The following is a 20,619-nucleotide window of genomic DNA, read 5'->3' as shown; positions in this document are numbered from 1 at the left end:
CACGGGAGCAAACTGCTGCGTGGAGGAAATATCCAAGCCGACCTCGCAGCCCAAATACCTAACAGGCACACCCCTCTGAACCCAAGTGAATCCTATGTCAAGCCCCCAAACTGGAGTGCCCTCATCACTGATCCAAAAACCATTGGATTTATGCCAATTTATCTGCGCCCCCACCGCCAAGCAAAATAAATCCAATGTTGTCCTGAAAGAAGTGAGCGTCTGTGGAATGGCATCCAAGTAAACTGCTGTGTCATTTGCCAACTCACTTTCAAGTAACTCCTCTTCCCTTCTAATGGAAAGTCTCAGCCCAAAGATGTCAGCTTGGGATCTAACATAGATACTCATAGCTTCGGCCACGAACAAAAAAAGGAAAGGAGCAAGGGGGCATCCCTGACGGACTGATCTGGAAATCTGAAATCTCTCACCCCTTACCCCACTAATAAGTACCTGGCTATGGGCTGATCTGTACAAGGAGGAAACACCTCTGATCCAAGCATCAAAGCCAAAACATAGAAGGGTGCCGTCCAAAAAACCCCAATCTACTCTGTCATAAGCTTTCTCAAAATCCAAAAGTAGAATGGCTAGATTTTGGCCGCTCTGCATGGCCCACTCTGAGGCTTCCCAGAAAATGAAAATGTTATAAAAAATGCTTCTGCTATGCACAAATCCCGTCTGAGTGTCATGAATAAGATCTGGCAGAAGGGGTTGCAATCGAAGGCTGATTGCCTTGGCCAAAATTTTGTAACAAGTCCCTAGAAGTGTGATAGGCCTCCATTGGGACACTAGATTTTAGCAACCTCCTTTCGAGATAAGGTGGATAAGACCTTCTGTAAGCGACCCAGGCATATCACCAAAGTCCCAAATACCTTGCAGGGCTGAAGTAATGTAGTCTCCAATCATATCCTAGAATGCAATGAAAAAAGAGGAGGTAAGGCCATCCGAACTTGAGCACTTGCCCTTGTGAAGGGCTGAAAGTGCAGTCCTGAACTCTGTGTTGGTGAAAGGTGCATCAAGCAAAACATGCATATCCGGTTTCACCAACAAAGGGATGCTCTGCCAAATAACTTATCTAGCATCCTCTCTATCCCGTGTCTCAGGATCAGCAGTAAGAAGGGTGGCATAAAAATCTGAAGCTATGCGCAAGACATCATCAGGATCTGTCTATGAAACACACTCTCTCTACTATGTCTAGGGCCAAGAGTAGAGAAAAAGTGTTTATTGACTCTGCCACCCATCTGAAACCAGAAGGACTGCCGTGCATGAAAGGCATACTCTGCTCTCTGATGAAGCAATACCTGCTGATGAGCCCTTGTTGCACTAAGGCGCTCCTGAATCCAAGCATCTGAAGGCCGTTTCTGCTCTTCCCTCTACAAAGCTGCCAACTGCTGGCGAACACCAATCTCACATCTGAGAATATCTCGTCTCCTGGTACGAGCAACTGAGAGGTAGAAGTCGCTAATACCAGAAAGGGCAGCAGCTACCTGTGATGGCAATGGTTGCCCACCCTGGACATGAGAAACCCATATCTGTAGGGCTGCCTCTGTAAGGTCCTGCTCTGTGTACAAGGCATCTGGAATCCTGATGCTGGCAGATCGGCCTCTCAAGTGAGGCTCTGAGATAGCCAGCACAACAGGAAAGTGGTCTGAAGTGGAAATCCCAGCAACAATGCATACCGATCCACCTCTGTCAAGTGCCCAATCATCTACATAGAATCTGTCAATGTGTGCAGACTGTGGCTGAATAAGAAAGGCATCGTCAAACCAAGTATCTCTACCACATTAGTGAAAAAGGAAGGCATCCCAAGCTGCTCTCTCCAAAGAGTGAAGTCCTCCTTCTCTACTCCCTTTTTTGTCTGACGGTAACTCAACCATGTTAAAGTCACCTCCAATCACCCATGAATCTGCAATGGGGGCCCAGGAGAGCAGATCCTTCCACATAACGACACGTTCCCCTCTAATGTTGGAAGCATACAGGTTAAGAAAACCAACCTTACACCCTCCAATCAAGATAATAATCCACTGAGCTCTAGAGGGAATTATGACTCCGTGTCCAACAACCAACGGGAGAACCGACTGCGAAACTGAAATAGAAGTCCCCCCCTAGTGCCCAAGGCAGGCGACCAAAAAGTATGACCAGAAAGAAGTTTGATAGACTTAGAGCAATCAATGGCATCCAACTTGTGTTCCTGGATAAAAAGGATATCAATAGCACCTCCAGTGACACCTGGATGAAGCTGATTCCCGATCAGCTGCCTACGTCGACGGTGTGGAACTCCGCCTAGGCTGAGGGGGAGGCCCTATCAAAAGGAATCCCAATGACCGGGACCCCTAAGGTGGAGGGCACAAACTCCTCCTCATCCATGAAAGTCGCCGAATCAGCCAGTGTCGCAAAAGAGTTCCTGAGAAGCAAGTCTGGCCGACGAGTGCGAAGAAGACCTGCACTCGTGGAGGAAGGAGGAGAAGGACCTGCCAGGCCTCTATCAACAGATCTGGAGCTGGGAATTGAGGAGGCCTGTGGATGGGCTGAAGAAGGATCTGTAGTCCTCATCTGTGCAAACACTCCCTCAGCTGTGGCATGAACAGTCTAAGGGGGAGAAGCATCAGTAGCCCCCTCGTGATCAAAAACGAAAATGACTGGGACTGGTGCATCTGAAGTCCCCTCCTGATGTGAAACTGTAGTATCTGGGGCTGCAACAGTATCCCCCTCTGGAGTCTGGATGGCATCTGTCTGAACCAGATCAAGGGTCTCCTCCTGAGGTAAAGGAGCCACTCTGACCGCTCTCCAACGTGGTACTGGGAGTGCTGCAGGCTTTGGGCACCCTGCCGCCCCTGGTGGTCTTGGGGTGCGCGAAGCAAGGTGCCTTGCTGTTCCTGGTAGTCCTGGAGTGCGTGGTACAGGCCGCAGGGGAGGTGTAGACAGGGTAGTACATGAAGGAGCCGCACTAGAAGACCTCTTGGGTCTTTTTCTCTTCCTTGGAAAGAGAGAGCCATCTGGACGCTGAATCATGATGTGGTCATTTGAGATGTTAGGGTCAGAGACAATGACCCTAACTCGAGGCACCCCGTCTGCTCTGACTACCTCTGCCGAGGAAGAAGGCATGCCAGGAAGGCGGGGAATCTCAATGACCACTCTGAAAGTGGCTCCGATAGTAGCAAGAAGTCGATGGTAAACCTGAGGAAGACCATGAAACCTGATGAACAATGATGTGACCTGACTGTCCTCCTCGACCGGATCCAAGCCCAAGGTGTAGGGCAAAAGAAAAATCCTCCTCGAACCCAAAGCCAGGGGATTAGCTTTGAGAACAAGGGCTCTCGACTCGTGGGAGTTGAAAATCACTTGGAAGAATCCATGTCCCAAAAGTCAAATATCCTTGAGGTGTGGGGCGAGATCTCCTAGGAACGCCACCAACATCCAGTCTCTAGTCTGTGATCTGGAAGGATGTGACCCAAAGATGCAGGCGAAAAGTGATGTGGAGTCCTCTAATTCCACATCTTTCTTGAGCTGCTGCAACTCGTCTTCTGAAAAAATGACGGTTCTCGCGGTCGGTGGAAGTGGACGAAGATTGGCTGAATGGGGATCCATTCGCCAATCGAAGTGAAAAGGCCAATTCCAACATTGTTAAAGCTCCGTCCGTGAAACTACTGCCCAGGACGCCGTGAAGCGGGCATAGGAAGGAGGAGAAAAGGAGAGGGTAGGAGAGGGGGAGGGACGGAGAGGAGAAGCGGAGGGGAGCTGAGCGGAGAGGACGGAGAGGGCTGACGGGGAAGGAGAGGGTAGGCGACGGAAAGGAAAAGAGGGGGGGGTTAGGAGGGAGGGAGGGGGCAGGTTAGGAGGGAGGAAGGGGACTGAAGGCGGGGAGGGAGAAGGTGGGCGGGGGAGAGGAAGGGAGAGGGCAAGAAAGGAAGGGAGGGGGTGGGGGGGTTAGAGGAAGGGTGGGGGAAGGGGGGGGGGGGGGGGAGAGAGGGGGCGGGGGAGGGGAGGGAGGAGGGGGGGGAAAGAGTGGGCGGGGGGGAAGGGGGGGGGGGGCGGGGGAGGAGAAGGGGGCAAGGGGGGGGAGAGCGAGGGCGGGGGAGTGGGAAAGGGAGGGAAGGGGCAGGAGGCGGGGGGGCAGCGGGACAGGGAGGGTGGGGGAGGGAGGGGGTGGGGGGGCAGCAGGTGGGGAGAGGGGGCGGGGGAGGGGGAGGGGGCGGGGGAGGGAGGGCAGCGGGTGGGGAGAGGGAGGGCGAGGAGGGAGAGGGAGGGGGCAGGAGGGCTGGCAGGGGGGAGAGGGAGAGCGGGGATGAGGAAGGGAGGGAGGAGGGAGAGGGGGCTGGGAGAGAAGGAGAAGCAAGGGGAGGGAGAGGGCGGGCAGCGAGGGTGAGGGGGAGGGAGAGAGAGGGAGAGGGGGCTGGCTGAGAGAGGGAGAGGGAGAGGGGGAAGCCAGCAGCTCACGGGGAGAGGAGCAGCTCACTCCAATGGCGAGGTGTTCCTACATTTGGTATCAAAGCTCAAGCAAAAATCAGAAAAAGGGCAAATGCAATTATTGCAAGCCAGGGCATTACATCGCAGAGTGTCTGAAAAGGATTGCCAATGAAAAGAAGAGGCAAAGGGACAGGTCTAGCAGTAATTTTGTTGCCCCCACTGAAACTCGTGCTTCAGATGCACATGGTGAAGCTCATCTTACCCAAGGTGTTTGTTGCATTTAATGAGAAGATGGATGCCGGGGGGATTTGAATGCTGAAAATCAATCAAGGGATGCTTTCCTTGTTGCAAGTGATACATGGTATATCGACAATGGTGCTACTAAGCACATGACTCCTCGCCAGGAGTGGTTTGAGAGCATCACACCTGTTCATGGCAGACAGGTTACATGTGCCAATGATGCTTCTCAAGACATCATCGGAGTTGGGCACATTCCCATTCAGCTTGACAATGGGAAAGTTAAGTATATCCGAGATATTTGGTATGTTCCAGATTTGAGGCAAAATCTGATTTGAGTTTCAAACATTGCCCATCATCAACATATGTTGGTCGAATTTCAAGATAACCAATGCAGGATCAAGGATCCAAAGAAAGAGTATGAGGTTGTAGCAACAGACACATATGACAAAGGCTTATACAAGCTTGATGCTCAGCCTTATGATTAGAAGGTATTGGCTGTAGCAAACACTTCCCAGGCTGATTTATCGCATGCCAGATTTGGACATGTCCATCACAGGGCATTGTCCTACTTGTACAACAATAATATGACTCGGGGAATGCCAAAATTACAGCAACCAACAAATGAAGTGTGTGAGGGGTGTGCACTTGGCAAATTGCATCGCTTGCCATTCAGTAAACAAGGCAAGAATTGGGTCAAGGCAACCAGAATGTTGCAGATAGTGCACAGTGATGTATGTGGCCCCATGACTATTCCCACGCATAGAGGAGCAAGGTACTTTGTGACAAGGTACTTTGTGACCTTTATAGATGACTTCTCCAGGTTCACATGGCTTTTTCTCATGAAGGAAAAATCTGAGGTGTTCTATTGGTTTCAGGAGTTCAAAGTTATGGCTGAGAACCAAACCAATTCTAGAATTGGAACACTCAACTCAGATAGAGGGGGAGAGTACATGTCACATGCATTCCAAGGATTTTTGAAGCAACATGGGATTAAACATCACTTGACATGCCCTTACACACCACATCAGAATCCCCTCCCTGAGAGGAAGAATCGTACTCTCATGGAAATGACGAGATGCATGCTTGAATTCAAGAGAGTCTCAAAGGCTTTTTGGGGAGAAGCAGTTGTGACAGCCACTTATATTGAGAACAGATGTCTACCAAAGCTCTGGTTAATGTGACTCCATTTGAGGCTTTGTATGGCTTTAAGCCAAAGGTTAGTCATTTCAAAATTTTTGGCTCAGTGGCATATGCTTTGGTTCCATATGCACATCGGAAAAAGCTTGATGACAAGAGTGTCAAATGCATCTTCATGGGATATAGCACTGAAAGCAGGGAATTTAGGCTTTATAATCCCGCTACCAGGAAGGTAATAATCAGCAGAGATGTTTTCTTTGCTAAGAATGAGCGCATGCAGCCCGCTAGTGCAGACTTGCCACCATACGATGACATCTCTTTGGACATCATCTAGTTTGAGGATGATGAGACGGAGTCTCCTGATGCTTCCCCTTCTACTTCTCATAGTTCAGATGGCTTGCCACATGTTGAGGATGGCTCACTCTCAAATGTTTCAGATTTGCAGCCAATTAATGAGAATAGACAGCCTCATGTTTGGAGGCATTATCAACGTCGTGAGGCCACTAAAGATGTTGATGCAGCTCCGAGTGGTACAGCAGAGAAATCTATTCCATGTTGGGCAAGGTTGACCCTTCAAGATGCTAAGGATCAGCCTACTTTGGGGAAAACCAAGGCCAGCACTCAAAAAAATCAGCAAAAGGTCAATTTTGCTTTGATGACCTCAGTGATGGAAGCTGAAAATGAGCCTCAGAGCTTCAAGGATGCTCAGCATAATCCGGCATGGCAGAAAGCTATGGAAGCTGAGATTAAATCCATTGAGAAGAATGCCACATGGGACTTGGTTGATGTGCCCATTGGGAAAAATGTGGTTGGCACGAAATGGATTTATAAGGTGAGATAACATTCAGATGGCACTGTTGAGAAATACAAAGCCCGTTTGGTTGCCAAGGGGTATGCACAAGAGGAGGGGATAGATTATGAGGAGACATTTGCTCCAGTGGCCAAGATGACCACCATTCATTCTGTCATCTCTCTTGCTGCGTTTTATGGTTGGTCAGTGTACCAGATGGATGTCAAGACCGCTTTCCTCAATGGAGATCTTAAAGAGGAGGTCTATGTACATCAGCCCCAAGGTTTTGAGCTGAAGGGACAAGAACACAAGGTATGCAAGCTCAGGAAGGCTCTATATGGGCTAAAGCAAGCACCTCGTGCGTGGTATCAGAAGATACATCAGTTGTTGCTGTCCCAGGGCTTCGTAAACACTCATACAGAGCCAAATCTGTATGTTCTGAAGAAAAAATCAGAATTGGTCATGTTGGTACTATATGTGGATGACATTATACTCACTAGCAGTGATTTGCAGCAAATTACAGCAGTGCAGTCCGCTTTATGTCACAACTTTGACATGACAGATTCGGGCCTATTGCACTATTGTCTTGGCATTGAGTTTTGGCAGGCCCATGATGGGATCTCTATGTCATAGACAAAGTGTAAGCATGTGGCTACTCCATTGGAAAAGGGACTCAAGCTGAGTAAGCATGATACTGCTGAACATTCTCACAATGTCAAGGGGGTTTGTGAAGTGATTCACGACGACATTGTTTTCATATACTCCCATAGGATGCATATCCATCTGGATGAATTTGTGCAACCATGGTACTATAGGTACTACAGGGTACACCTGAGATGTTTCCAAGGTACTTTCAACCATATCTTTGAGGGGGGATTTGTAAGAGATTACAAAAATATGGTGTTGTAGGCATAAAGTCAACCCTATGGTTGACCAATAGTACTTGGGTACTATATATACCAAGTACTTGTATTGTTTCATTTGAACATTTCTATTGGAGCTTTCCTGTGTGTGCACTCTTGCTCACTTGTGTTCACAACCTGTCTCCACTTTGTTCCTACAGTCTCCCCTCTATCAAGAGCCCAATCATCCACATAGAATCTGTCAATCCGAGCATGGATAGGCATCTGCACCCTACAGTTCGACCACGAAGAAAAAAGTGACTGACACTGAATATGAAATACATCATCTCACCAAACATCTCTACCACTGAATCTGAACAAGAAGGCATCCCAAGCTGCTCTCTCAAGGGAGTGAATACCACCTTCTCTTCCCCCTTTCTTATCGGATGGTGCCTCAACCATGTTGAAGCCACCCAAAATTATCCAAGAATCTGCAATGTCAGCCCATGAGAGCAACTTTCTCCAAAAAAGAACACGGTCCCCTCTATTATTCGGAGCGTGAGGTTGAGGAAACCAACCTTACCTCTGTTAACCATAAGCAAAATCCACTGGGCCCTGGAGGGGGTGATGGTACCGTGTCCAATGACCTGAGGGAGGATAGAGTCTGAAACTGATATGCAAGTACCTCCTCTAGTTCCCAAGGCAACAAGCCAAAACGTCCGGCCTAAAAGCAGTTTACCTGACTTGGAGCAATCTCTCGCATCCAGTTTGTGTTCCTATAGAAAAAGAATGTCTAAGGAACCACCTGACACACCTGGATGAAGCTAATTCCTTATTAGCTGTCTGTGACAGCGATGAGGGATGCCGCCCAACCCCTGTATATTCCAACTGGCTATCCTCATTGGCGGGAGGAAGCGGGTTAGAATACCTTACCCGACCTGGTGGCAAAAAAGGAACCCTCTACCGGAGCTGACCTCCTGCCATACACACGAGGTCCAAGGGAAGAAAAGTCCACTGGTGAGAGAGAGAAGGATCTCTCAAAGGGGGTGCCGATAACTGGCTCTCCGAAAGTGGAGGGTACAAATCATCATCTGGGAGGTCACACAGGTCCTCAAGAGCAGAAAAGGAATTCCGCTGAGCCAATCCTGAGGAAGGAGTCCGAAGGATTCCTACCGAAGCAGGGAAAGAATGTAAGACCCCTTTCCCTCTGTCAACAGAAGGAGGCACCTGTGCTGCATCATGATCAAGAAGTGCTGCGGACGAGTTGCCAACAACCTGGGATGCTGAAGGAGGCATAACCTGATCCTGTGGTGGAGCGGAAGAAGGTCCTGAACAATAGGCTCCACGGCGGTAGCCTCCCGAGGCTCCTGAGGGGTAGTCTCCGGAGTGACGGAAGTATGATCTCAAGTAGAGGGCCTAACCCCGCAACCGGAACCCACCGAGGGCCAAAGGTAGCGCGGTGTGCAGGAGTGACTCGGGCAGCCCTAGGAGGAGGGAAAGCCCGTGTTTGAGGCAGTGCCTGTGGAGCGCTAGGTCCTATTCCTGATCCCTGTCGTAACCTAGTACGAGCTGGTTGCTTTTTTGGCCTCTTCTTCTTTGGGCAATCTCTAGCGAAGTGCCCGGAGGATCTACAAATCCTGCACTGATCCTGACGACCTGCAATCTCAAATCTCTGGCGAAAGAAAGACCCATGGGGTCGTTGTAGCATGATATGGTCATCTGAAATGTTAGGGTCCTCGACAAAGATCCTAACCCTGGGTACCCCATCCATCCTGACCGCCTCAATAGCCAACGAAGGCTCGCCAAGAAGAGGGGGGATCTCTGCTACCACACCAAACCTCTCGTCAATAACTGAAAGAAGCCAGTGATAAACTGAAGGTAGACCAGGGAACCTGATGAAGATGGAAACTCCGTGCTTGTCATCGTTAACTAGGTCAAAGCCCAGTTGAAAGGGAAACAAAAAAATCCTCCCGTAGCCTAGAAAGAGAAACCCAGTCTGTAGCAAGTCTCTCCTGACGTCCGGGGAATCTAGGCAAACCTCAAAGAAACCTCGTCCCAACAAACGTACATCCTTAAGGTGGGGAGCCAGCTCCTGAGGAAGCACCGCAAGCATCCAATCTCTAGCCTATGATCTGGAGGGGTGGGAACCATAGATGCGTGTGAAGAGAGTCGTGGAACACTCATGCTCTCAATCCTTTTGCAACTGCTGCAGCTCGTCTTTTGAGAAAGTGACAGTTCTCGCGGCCGGTGTGTGCGGTAACGGATTGACTGAATGCGTACCCATTCGTCAATCGAGGTGGGAAAGGCTGACTCAAACACAAAGAAACTCCGTCCGCTTTCCTGAAGCCCAGGAGACCCCTAAAGAATAGGGGGTACACCTGATGAAGGGAGAGGGTGAAAGGAGGGAGGGAGAGAGAAGATTGAGCAAGGAGGGAGAATGAATGAGGAGGAGGAGTCAGAAAGGAGAAAGGGAGGGCAGCAAGAGGGAGAGGGGAAGGGAAGGGGGCAGGAGGAGGAGAGGAGGAGAAGAGAGGAGGGGAGGGTAGAGGAGAGGAGGAGTGGAGGAGAGGAGCACAGGGGGGGGAGCGAAGAAACAGCGCGGGGGTGCTGTGCAGGCAGCAGCGCGGGGGGGCACGCAGGCAGGCGGCAGCGCGGGGGAGGGGGGGGGCTGCATGGGCAACAGCGCGGGGGGGAGGGCTGCAGCGGTGCGCGGGGGGTAGGGAAGGGGAGAGAGGGAGGGGAGGCGGGGGGGAGTAGCAGGTAGGGGGGAGGGGAGGGAGGAGGCAGCAAGGAGGGGAAAGAGGGGGCAGCAAGGAGGGGAGCAGCAAGGAGGAAGGGCAGCACGAGGAGCGGGGAGCAGCAGCAGCCGAGCACCCTCAGCATAATTCAGACCACTTAAGTGTGCGGGTGGTCATTTCACAGAGTCTTCCAAGGTACGAAAGGCAGCCACCTTCTTGAAGGGTAACGCACTCCAATGGTGGACCAATTTGCTTGTGCAAGGTAAAGCCCGTAACACTTGGGTTGAGTTCAAGCAAGTTTTCTCATCTGCTTGGCTCACCATCACTTTTGAAGTGGATATAATGACAGCATGGCATAAGCTGGATGCCGCAAATGGTAAGAATCTTGAAGAGTATAACAAAAAGTTCTGGGAGGCCTTATTGCCAGTCAGTTCGTATAGGACGATATTATTGTCTGAGCAAGTAGAAAAGTATTGTTGTGGGCTACCAAAGGAGCTCATGACGATTGCACCAAGACAAAGGTCTCCAACATATATCAACTGATTGAGAATGCTACTACAGCCTATGCTCTCATGCAAGGGATGACTCCATGGTTCAAAGGTAAGCAACAGGATGACTCTTTTACAAAAAGGAAATCTGCCAAGACCAAAGTCAAGTTTGATATGGAACCGAGACCTGATAGTAAGCCTAGTACCCCAGAGAGATTGTCTCCTGAGGAACGGCAAGACCTATTTGAAGCTGGAAAGTGTTTCCTTTGCAAAGAGGAGGGCCATCACGCCAATCGCCCCAATCGTATACGGAAACAACCTATGGGAGCACAAGAAGCTAAAAAGAACAGCCACATGCGCTAGGAGATTTGTTTTCTTTTAGTAAAAAGCAGTACTATTGGTATGAATAATTGTAACAGCCAGAAATTGGAGAGTCTCCTCTTTCTAGGCTGCTTTGTTCTTTGCAGGATGTTTATTCCCTGCTAGTTTTACATTGTAATTTGCAGGATGGTTCTTCTTTTCCAGTTTTGTTGGTTTTTGTATCAGTCAGAAGATGGAGTCTCCTCTTTCTAGGCTGTATGGTAAATTGCTGAATAAGTATTCCTTGCTACTGTTGGATTGCTCTTGTTGCCCGTCATGGCTAGAGCAGCACATCCATGTATCACATGCCTGTTTTGGATGCTCTTGTTGCCTGGCATGGCTTGAGCAGTAAATCCATTTAGTACATGCCCGTTGGTATTTGATTTGAACCATGAGGCAAGGATCCAAGTCTAGCATAGATTGGCTGAACTGATTCAGCTTGCGGTGCTGCAAGTCTGAAAGGATATGGAGTACCGGGATCTTTGCCCCTAGGATCCATTATTGCCATGTGTCTATGGTTCAAGTTATTGGAGGCGAGTGAACTAGCAAATTTCACTCAAAGTGGTGTACTCCACTCAATTGTTGTGATTTGAGCTGACTTCGGTTGTAGCTCCTTCAGGCTCAATAGAGCGTAGGTATGGAGCATTGCCTGATCCTCAAGAGGGGGGTAGTTCCTCCACCCCCTTGTCAAAACGGTTTCTGGGGATCAACTATTTTTAACACCGGTCCTGAGACCACAGCTTGTTTCACGATGTTAAAACTTTCCTGTTGATTCTGTCCCCATATAAAAGGTACTTTATCTGAGGTCAGATCAGTCAATGGCGATACTATTTCAGAATATCCTTTGATATGCCTTCGATAAAATTGGACAAATCCCAAGAATGATCGCAAAACGGTCAAACTCTGAGGGATTGGCCAAGTCAATATCGCAGCCACTTTCTTTGGATCCATTTCTACCCCCTCAAGAGTAATTATTAATCCTAAATATTCAAGTCTTACCATACACAACATAGTTTTCTTTTTATTTACATAAAGATTGGCTTTCCTCAAAGTACTGAACACTATTCTTAAGTGTTCGTGATGCTCAGTAATGCTTTTACTGAATACCAGAATATCGTCAATAAAGTGTACTATAAACTTTCCGATGTACGAACCGTCTCTTCGGTAAAACTCAACCTATAGGGAGGTCTATTTACAAGTTTTGCCCCCGGGATTTGTTCAATCTTATGCTGAACATTCCGCTCTGGAGGTAACCATTGGAATGAAAAGAAAAGTAACACCAATGGCAGCCCGGGCTTGGTCGAAGTCTTCTTTGAACCCAGAGCAAAGGGAAAAAGCGAGGAGAGAAGGCTTGTGTTTTGGATGCCTTCAGCCTCATCAATGGAAAGATTGTCCACGAAACAAGGATCGTCGGATGGTTGAGATGGTGATCTCAAAATGCGACGTGGAAATGGAGGGAAGTCCCAGAGCAGAACAGATATAGATTCAGCTAGTGGGATCTTCTCAAAGGTCAGTACCTGTTTTGTTATCTGTGTCTGTTGCTAAGTTAGTAACTAGTGCACTTGATAATATCCTGTCAAAGCCCGCAGCAATGGGGTATACAGCCTTTAATGAGACGGATGAAAGGGCAAGTAGCTGATCATGATGTCATTGTGTTGTTTGACTCAGCGTCAATGCACAATGTAATTAACTCCAAGCTTGTAAAGAGGCTGAAACTAAAGACTAGCCCATCTGACTATGCATAGATAGTTAGGATGGCAGATGGAAGTTCAACTGAAGTATGGGACCAAAGGGTTACCCAGTTGGAGCTTCGAATTCACGACTATGCTGAGAAGCTTGATTTTGAAATGACTAAGCTTGCTCATGCAGACATAGCCCTGGGTAAGGCTTGGCATTCTAGGAAGAATCTAGCCATAGATTGGAAAAAGCACATTTATCAATTCAAGATGAATGATGTGCTATATGTCTTACGAGGTGAAAAAGATATACCTCAAGGACCATTGGTTTCCGTAATGGAAATTCGAAAAGCTCAAGAAGAGTTTTTGTTTCTTTGTACAGCATCGGTAAAGCCGGTTGATGATTCTTCGGCTAGCACTAATGTTGTCCAAAATGGAGAGATGGCCAAGCTGGCTGATCAAATAACAGAGGAGTTCTCAGATTGTTTCAGGGATGAGCTATGATTTAGGAGTCTCAACTGGTTTCGCCTGCTTGGCTTGACCACTAGGCTGTGAGGCACTCCCTTTGCTAATCCACTTCTTCTTAAACCCAGTTTTCTTCGGATATCCATACTGAGTCCCAACCTGCACAAACCCACTTGGTCTGTTTCCTTTTGCATCCTCATAGTTCAGGGCTACGGCAATTGCTTCATCTAGCGTGTTCGCATACTTAGCCCGAACTTCCATCTTTATCCGATCATTCAATCCAAAGATAAAATCTTTTACTTGGATTGACTAAGGTAGGGGTTCATCAACCTTCATTACACTTTCTCTAAACTTATCAGTGTATTCCGCCACTGATAAATTTCTCTGGCGAAGGTTTCGATACTGATCCCAAGCTCGGGATGCTTCGTCAGGAGGTAGGAAGTGTTTTCTAAATTCCTTTTTAAACCCCTCCCAACTAGTGGATGCCACTCCATCTTTCTGTTGTTTTATCCACCACCTATCCGCTGCCTCATTAAACATATGGGTGGCCTCGCAGATTTTCTTCATATCATTCCTGATTTCACAAATGGCGAATGCCTCGTCCCATTTGTGTAACCAGGTCTCAATGATATCGGAACTACGGTCAGACATCCGACCAGAATACTTTTCTGGCCTATAATTGGCAATATTAGGCACCTTAGCCCTCCTACGCTTGACCGTATGAACATTAGACTCCAGTTCCATTGAAAATTTACCTTTCTCTTCACAGGATGGTCTAGCAGACATACTATGTACCATTTTACTAAGCTCAGATTGCCCTACATTTGTTTGTAACTGTTGCGCTGAAATCTGTTGCAAGGCATCCTCTAACATTGCAATTCTGCCAAATAGTGCATGACCTGCTGGGCGCGACACCTGCGGGGTCGACGGCCGGACTCCCGACTCTACGGGATCCATCCCAGAAGCTTCTTCTTCTACTTCCATTTAGGTTGATGGGTGGGTTTTTTTTAAGGAATAAATAATAAAACACCGCTTGAAACTGTATTTACAAATCGAAAGCCCAACTTCCAAATTCACAGCAAACAAAGCATATATCACACTGTAACCAAAATCACTTTTCCCTGTACTAGGGAAAACTCCTGCAATCCAAATTGACTCAAACACGGAGGCAAATAAACAAGCAAATACTCCAACAAAGCTTAGAAGGTATAGAGAGCTCCTTGGTTATATTTTTGCTGCATGAAGAGATCAACCAATCCCTGTAAGCCACTCCAAATCTGCATTTATAATCTATCCTGAATGGATGACGTGGCTCTCTCTCTTTTTTTTTTCTTCAAGGTCCAAAGACCTTAAATGACGTGTCCCCTGTCAATACCACCATCCCAACGGTTGTCTGCTCCCGGGATCTCCTTCACCAAATTCCACTGGATACTATTGTGACCTTAGCCTCAAGCTAAACTATTTCACGCTCCAAGATTATGCCCGTAAATAAACGTAATTAACAACTACACCAAAGTGATCAATTCGATGACGAAGAAGACTGTTCTACGTGACGATTTTACTCACGAACTTCACACATCAATTGACCCACGATACGAATGCCAGCCAATCATATAATGTTCCGTCCCAGTCTTCAGTACTAACCAAATTCCTCACGCGATGCCAAGGAGCACCAAACCGTGACCAGCGTGTGCGCCACCCTGATATCCTGTGAATTAATTATTCGAGCTTGGAGGTTAACGACGTTCTCCCTGATTCTTTGAATTGCAATGACGTCCGTGAACAATTAATGCCCTAAATATCACAACAGCTAGTTCCGAGACCACATAGTAGCTCTCGTCGTGTGCTGCTCATCAACGCTACCCAGACTGACGAATTGCCAAATTACAATCTGTGTAGAATTTGGGCTCCATATTGTCCGTCGTCATATGCCCAGCCAGTCCCAGACCTCTTGCGATCGCTAGTCTGTAATCCCACTTTTCCAATCACATGTTGCTCTGATACCAAATGATACGCGAAAATCTGATACGTCTCTGTTTGTCTCTGTTTTTCTCCAATCACGGGCATAGGCACATCGATTATCCTCCCAGCCAACCTCGGTGGTTGCAAGCTCTCAGAAAAAAAATAAACTGTTACGTGAAAGCTCTTGCTTACACAATTGCACCAGCCCCAAAATTACATGTCTTCATTTTAGGGTCCCTCCTTAATGCATCATTTACCCCTCTCTTGGGATATCATTGAAACTATTTGCCCCTTGGCACATTTCATGCATTTAGGTCCCTTAGCCTTAGATCCACCTAGTCTAGTGCCATGTCACCCTCACCAAGGACCTTGACCTTTATCCTTTTTGATCATTTACATAGCTGCCCACTTATGCTACAGTTGAAGCTGATGAGGAGGAGATATATGCAGGTAATAGAAGCTTGAGTCTATTGTAACATGTTCTAGCATCTATAATTATAAACATATTTAGGAATCACAGCATTGAACACATGCTGCTATTTAGGAGATCCAGGTTCAAGGCTGACCGTACTTGTCCTTGTTATCACATTGCAGTTGAGTCAATACAACATTGCCTTTGGGAGTGCACACAGGCGAGGACGATCTGGAAAGGTGTTGCTAGGATTTTCAATATCTTTCATACAGTACCTTTCTATATGACTTGGAGTTTCAGTGGCTTGGTTATCTCTTATTGGCCCTCAGGTGTTTTTCGAGGGACATGATCCAGATCCAACTCTCATTGTATGGCGACTCTCAGTGGAGTCTTGTTCCCTCCAGTTCCCTTCACTCCTTTCAAAGCTGCTCATGCCTCAGTAGACATGTCTTAGGAGATTATGGCTAGCATTGCAGCTTGGCATATTTGGAGAGCCAAGTGTACAGAGGCGATGGAGGGTATCCAGGTTTACCCTTCCCAAGCTATGGACCAACACAGTACACACTCTGATGGCCATATGTGCGAGCATGCAGGGATCCTCCAGAGCAACCACTGCCAGGAGAGTTACTTTTTTCAAAGTTTGGAGAGGATCTCCTTTCTTCTCTGAGTCTCCCTCAAAGTTGAGGTGGCATTTTCAGCCTCCGCCTTGGTTTTTTATTAGCTCATTTTGAGCTGTTTTTTTTCCTCATGCATTGCATGATGTACTCCCGCATTTGAGCTTGCTCTCGCGGTTTTCATTCATACTTAATGAAGTAATTTTCTTGAAAAAAAAGACACATGCTGCTAAACTTTGTTGCAAGTGGAGCTTCCAAGCATTGACATAACCAAGCTGCCCACTTATGCTACAGTTGAAGCTGATGAGAAGGAGATATATGCATTGCTACATAGAGCTGCAGACCATAGATAGATTAGTTACTCATTCACATTGTAGGTCAACTATTGCTCTTCCTGCATAGAGGGACACAAGCAAGGGCAAGGGTAGAGGCAGAGGCAAAGGCAGGGGTGGTGGAAAAGGAGCACGAGGTCGTTAGAGAGTGGTTAGATGACCCTTGCCAAGGCCATTGATCGTGATCTTGAATTGGACAATCTGAATATACTTTGACCAAATTGTCCTGATGGACCATGGAAAGGCTGCCTTACATGTTACTTATGGGAATGCTCCCTCCCCCGCTTTTAACCCAACCTCTTTCAAGAGTTCTCTCCCATTCGTTCGGTTACCTTACCTCCATGCTGCCCACACCTATCGCAGCCCCTTCAAGCATCTTTTTGACTGGGTGGGGCCTTTTCCTCCTTTGTCCCTCATTTTAATTCCTACTCGTCAAATATGGCCTTCTAGCTAGCCTCTTCCTCCCATTCCAATCTCATGGGGTTCCTCCATCCCCGGGGGCTTCCCCCTTGCCATCGTCTCCTTGTCTCTTCAATCTCCATCTTCCTCTCTCTATGGGCTGACCCCACCCTCTTCCTTTTCTTGTGTTGGCATGTGAAAGCTTCTTCAATCTTTCAAACTACCCTTAATTCAATAACCTCTAGTCTAGCTAGATAGGCTCTCATTTCCATTGCCATTATTACCCTTAGGACAAGCGATAGCCAACAGATCAATACAAGAACGTTGGGACAAAGTCTCACTCCCACTTACGCGTTTGTGCTCCCTTGGTACAATGGCTTCAAAATTGAATACATGGAGACAAAGGGCTACCATAGGAGTGCCACCGCATCATTGGATCCATCCCTTGTCAACAGCTTTAATACTCATAAGGATGGAGCTACAAAGGTCAAAGCGTGGCTATTGACCTCTTGAGACAATTTTGGAAATCTTACCAGCACATAACTTTGTCAAAAGGTTGATCTGTCTAGTTTGCCAAGCTATTGCCTCAAGAGTAGAGGCTTGAGGCATCTAATCAACATATCCCATCTTTCGGTTGATCTGTCTAGTTTGCCAAGCCGTTGCCTCAAGAGTAGAGGCTTGAGGCATCTAATCAACATATCCCATCTTTCAATTGGAATAGGAAGCGATGAAGAAGTCCTGCTGGAAGTTGTCTTCTTGCTTTCATTTGTGGACAAGATAAGCAAGCTCTCAAACCATGTGCATGTAGGTGCATACCAACACCTCTGGTCACCCTCATCTGCCAAAGCCATGGATGAAGATACGGCCAGCCATGGTAGTCTGCGTCGCCCTATAGTGCAAGATCCATATCCCTGAGGCATGACAAGTGGAATGCTGCATCAAATTGTGGTGGGGTTGCTTCGGGATCGAAGGCTTACTATGGATCATTGGTGAAAACAAGGCAACATGAAGTCTTTCCAATCGAGCCCAATCTGTTTCTGATAGGTTTGTCCCCCAACAAGGGCTGCCCAAAGAGTCCAAGAGAAGAGCACTTGAAGCCTCTCTACTTGAGGCCAATCTAGCTCTGATAGGGCTAGCCCCCAACAAGGGCTGCCAAGCAAGGTAAAAAAGCTTTTTTATATTTTCTTAAGTTGCTTTGAGTCTATATATACTAGAAAATATTAACACTTGGGCCTAATCAATTTCCATGGTTGTTTTGTACTATACAATTGTGTAACCTTCGAGAGATGTTTTCTTGTGTATTCTTTTCCACTTAATATAAGAAAGTTTCCAAGTGATGGGTGGCTACAACATGAGCGGGTGCCGATATTGATTGCATACACAAAAGAAAGTAAGAATAAAATGAGTGTGCCAAAGGGTGCAACCCAAAAAATTATCGCAAAACTTATAGAGAGCGACAAATATGAATATATAGACATTGAACAATGAATTGGAGCCAAATAATAATATGTCCTCTCTCAAACTCATAACACAATACTATCCACAATTACATGACAATCCTCGAATGAGTGAATCCTTGCTCAAAGAAACAAAGCAATTCAAGGTAAACCAAAAAAGTAGTATAGAAGCTTAAGGAATACAAAAACAAGTACAAAGAGTGTATCGTAAAAGTACATATCTATGGATATGTGCAAGCCAAAAAAGGTATATTATCTATAATAAGGTCAACCCTCTCTCTAAGTTTGAAGAGTATTTTCCAAGGTAGGTTTCAAGCCTGATGTAGATATGCAATTTGATGCAAAATCTTGAAGCTAAAGATACTCCATATAGCAAAAAGAAGAGGGAGGCGAGAAAGCTAAGCAAAAATATCCCATGTAAAGACCAATGTGAAGACAAAACCTGCAACACCAAAAAAGAAGGCACAACTATCACCAAGACATCAGGCACCATCCATAGTAGCCCACTGGAGCCAATCAGCAAAACCTGCAGCAAGAGAAGAAATAGGTGGAAGGTGATGATGCCTTCAAAACGAGCCCCCCTCCCTCCCATCCATTCTCTTGTCCTCTTACGGTACTACTTTGGCAACCTCCCCCCTCGCCCCCTCAGTTTTGTTCCACTTTAATGACGCTGTGAACATCGACGGTGCCTGCTTGCTTGACCTTTTTTAGTGATGTTTGTGCACATTGCCATGGCAGCTTGCATGCACTCATTCTTTATATCTTTCTCCATCATGTTGCCCGCTTTGGCTTGTTTAGTCACAGGAGATTGTTGTCAACTCAAGCCAAATTCCCATCAAACTACACTCCTTGTAGCAAATCTGCCATTTTCTTGGTTGACCCACTATTTGGAACTTGTATTTGGCAGCTTTGCCATTGTGTTGCCAAAGATTGTGGCTAGTGTGCAATGCAGCTTTGTTGCAGCCTTAACTTTTATTCATGATATCGGCTGCTCTGTTTCATTCTTGCAGGTTTCCAGGGTTCACCACTGGATGCGGTCATGTTGTTGTATTGTTTTTTCTGTATTGCGCTGCAAACCTATCACTTGGTTGTAAGTAGAAGGTAAGGGTGAGAAATAAATTCTGTTAACATCTATGAAAGGCCTCAAGGTCTATGAGACTGAAAAAAAAACAGATACGATGAAAGCTAAGGGGTGGGACCACTAAACAGGCACCCATACCCAAGGCTGATGTCTGTGACAAGAAAAAATGAATACTTCCTGCTGTAGTTGCGAAGAGGGAAAACCCAAAAAGAGGAACACTGAGGGGGATCCCCTATCATCTTATTGATCCGAGTGACTGGACCTACGTACGTTGTCTGTGGGACCAACTCCACCAGATGACTGAGGAGAGACAAGACAAGCTCGTCCGACAGTGGCTATGGATCTGGTGAGGGCTGGTGTCGAGGAAGAAAGTCAGTAAAGGCAAAGAAGAGCTTCATGCCGCCCCCTAGGCTAAGGAAAGAATTGATGCTATAGTGGGAGGTCTGATTTCTCAATCTTGCCAACTCTTGAAACAATCCTAATATGGATTTGATCTCTTTTACTTCAATTTATTGCATAGGTCTCAATTGGACTTTAATACAATTATCTCATCTCATCTATGAAAAATGAAAAAGCACAAAACAAAAGGGGGAAACTTTTTGTATCGTCGCAATACCCGATTTCATTGCAGTATGGGTGCCTTTAATTTTTGGTACATTAAGGAAACCAGCAGAACAGCCTAGAAGAGCACCCCCGGGGAAGACAGGTTTCGGTATGGACTGTAAAGAAGATGTAGCACATTATTAGCAACCATTAGTGAGAGAACCAATCTATCACTCGAAAAGATGACACAAAGGAACATGCAGGGTCACATCATCCACTTAAATTTTCCCTTACAGTTTACCTGGAATCCACCCTCATTCAATGTGCGAGCTCCATACTGTAATACACTCCCACCTTCAAAGAGAGACTTTATTGATGGATGCTGCTTAAACCTCTGGCCAAACAAGTGCTAAGAAGGTTGTGTTACAATTATGATGTGGCAGACTATACACCAACAAAGTAGAAAGGGGCATATCCACACAGCAAAAGAACAAAGGATAAACCTCTGATTGCAGGAAGACAAATCACAAGACTATAACTTCAATAACACTAAAGACTGAGCAACAATTGTCATTAAGTTCCCAACGTCACCTGAAACTCCTCATATGGGTTTAAATATGGATTCTTGTAATCAAGAGCCACCACATATCCAACTGCTACCTGTTCCAAGCAATAGAATCTT

General features: G+C 46.8%; 1 protein-coding gene across 1 annotated transcript in view; it reads right to left on the bottom strand.

The window, feature by feature from the left end:
* Window positions 1-20,619, bottom strand: part of ETFQO (electron-transfer flavoprotein:ubiquinone oxidoreductase) — a 186,400-nt gene that overhangs the window by 83,938 nt on the left and 81,843 nt on the right. Inside the window, exons 9-11 of the mRNA XM_087390501.1 lie at window positions 20,529-20,593; window positions 20,239-20,331; window positions 20,011-20,113 (exon numbers count right to left, since the gene is read on the bottom strand). Coding sequence (XP_087246627.1) covers window positions 20,011-20,113; window positions 20,239-20,331; window positions 20,529-20,593 — 261 coding nt within the window. The remainder of the gene's footprint in view (window positions 1-20,010; window positions 20,114-20,238; window positions 20,332-20,528; window positions 20,594-20,619) is intronic.

Source organism: Dipteris shenzhenensis, chromosome 19 (genome assembly GCF_047967505.1).
Source record: "Dipteris shenzhenensis isolate YYH24624 ecotype China chromosome 19, Dip_SZ_1.0, whole genome shotgun sequence".
Lineage (NCBI taxonomy): Eukaryota > Viridiplantae > Streptophyta > Polypodiopsida > Gleicheniales > Dipteridaceae > Dipteris > Dipteris shenzhenensis.
This window is presented reverse-complemented; position numbering and strand designations above follow the sequence as displayed.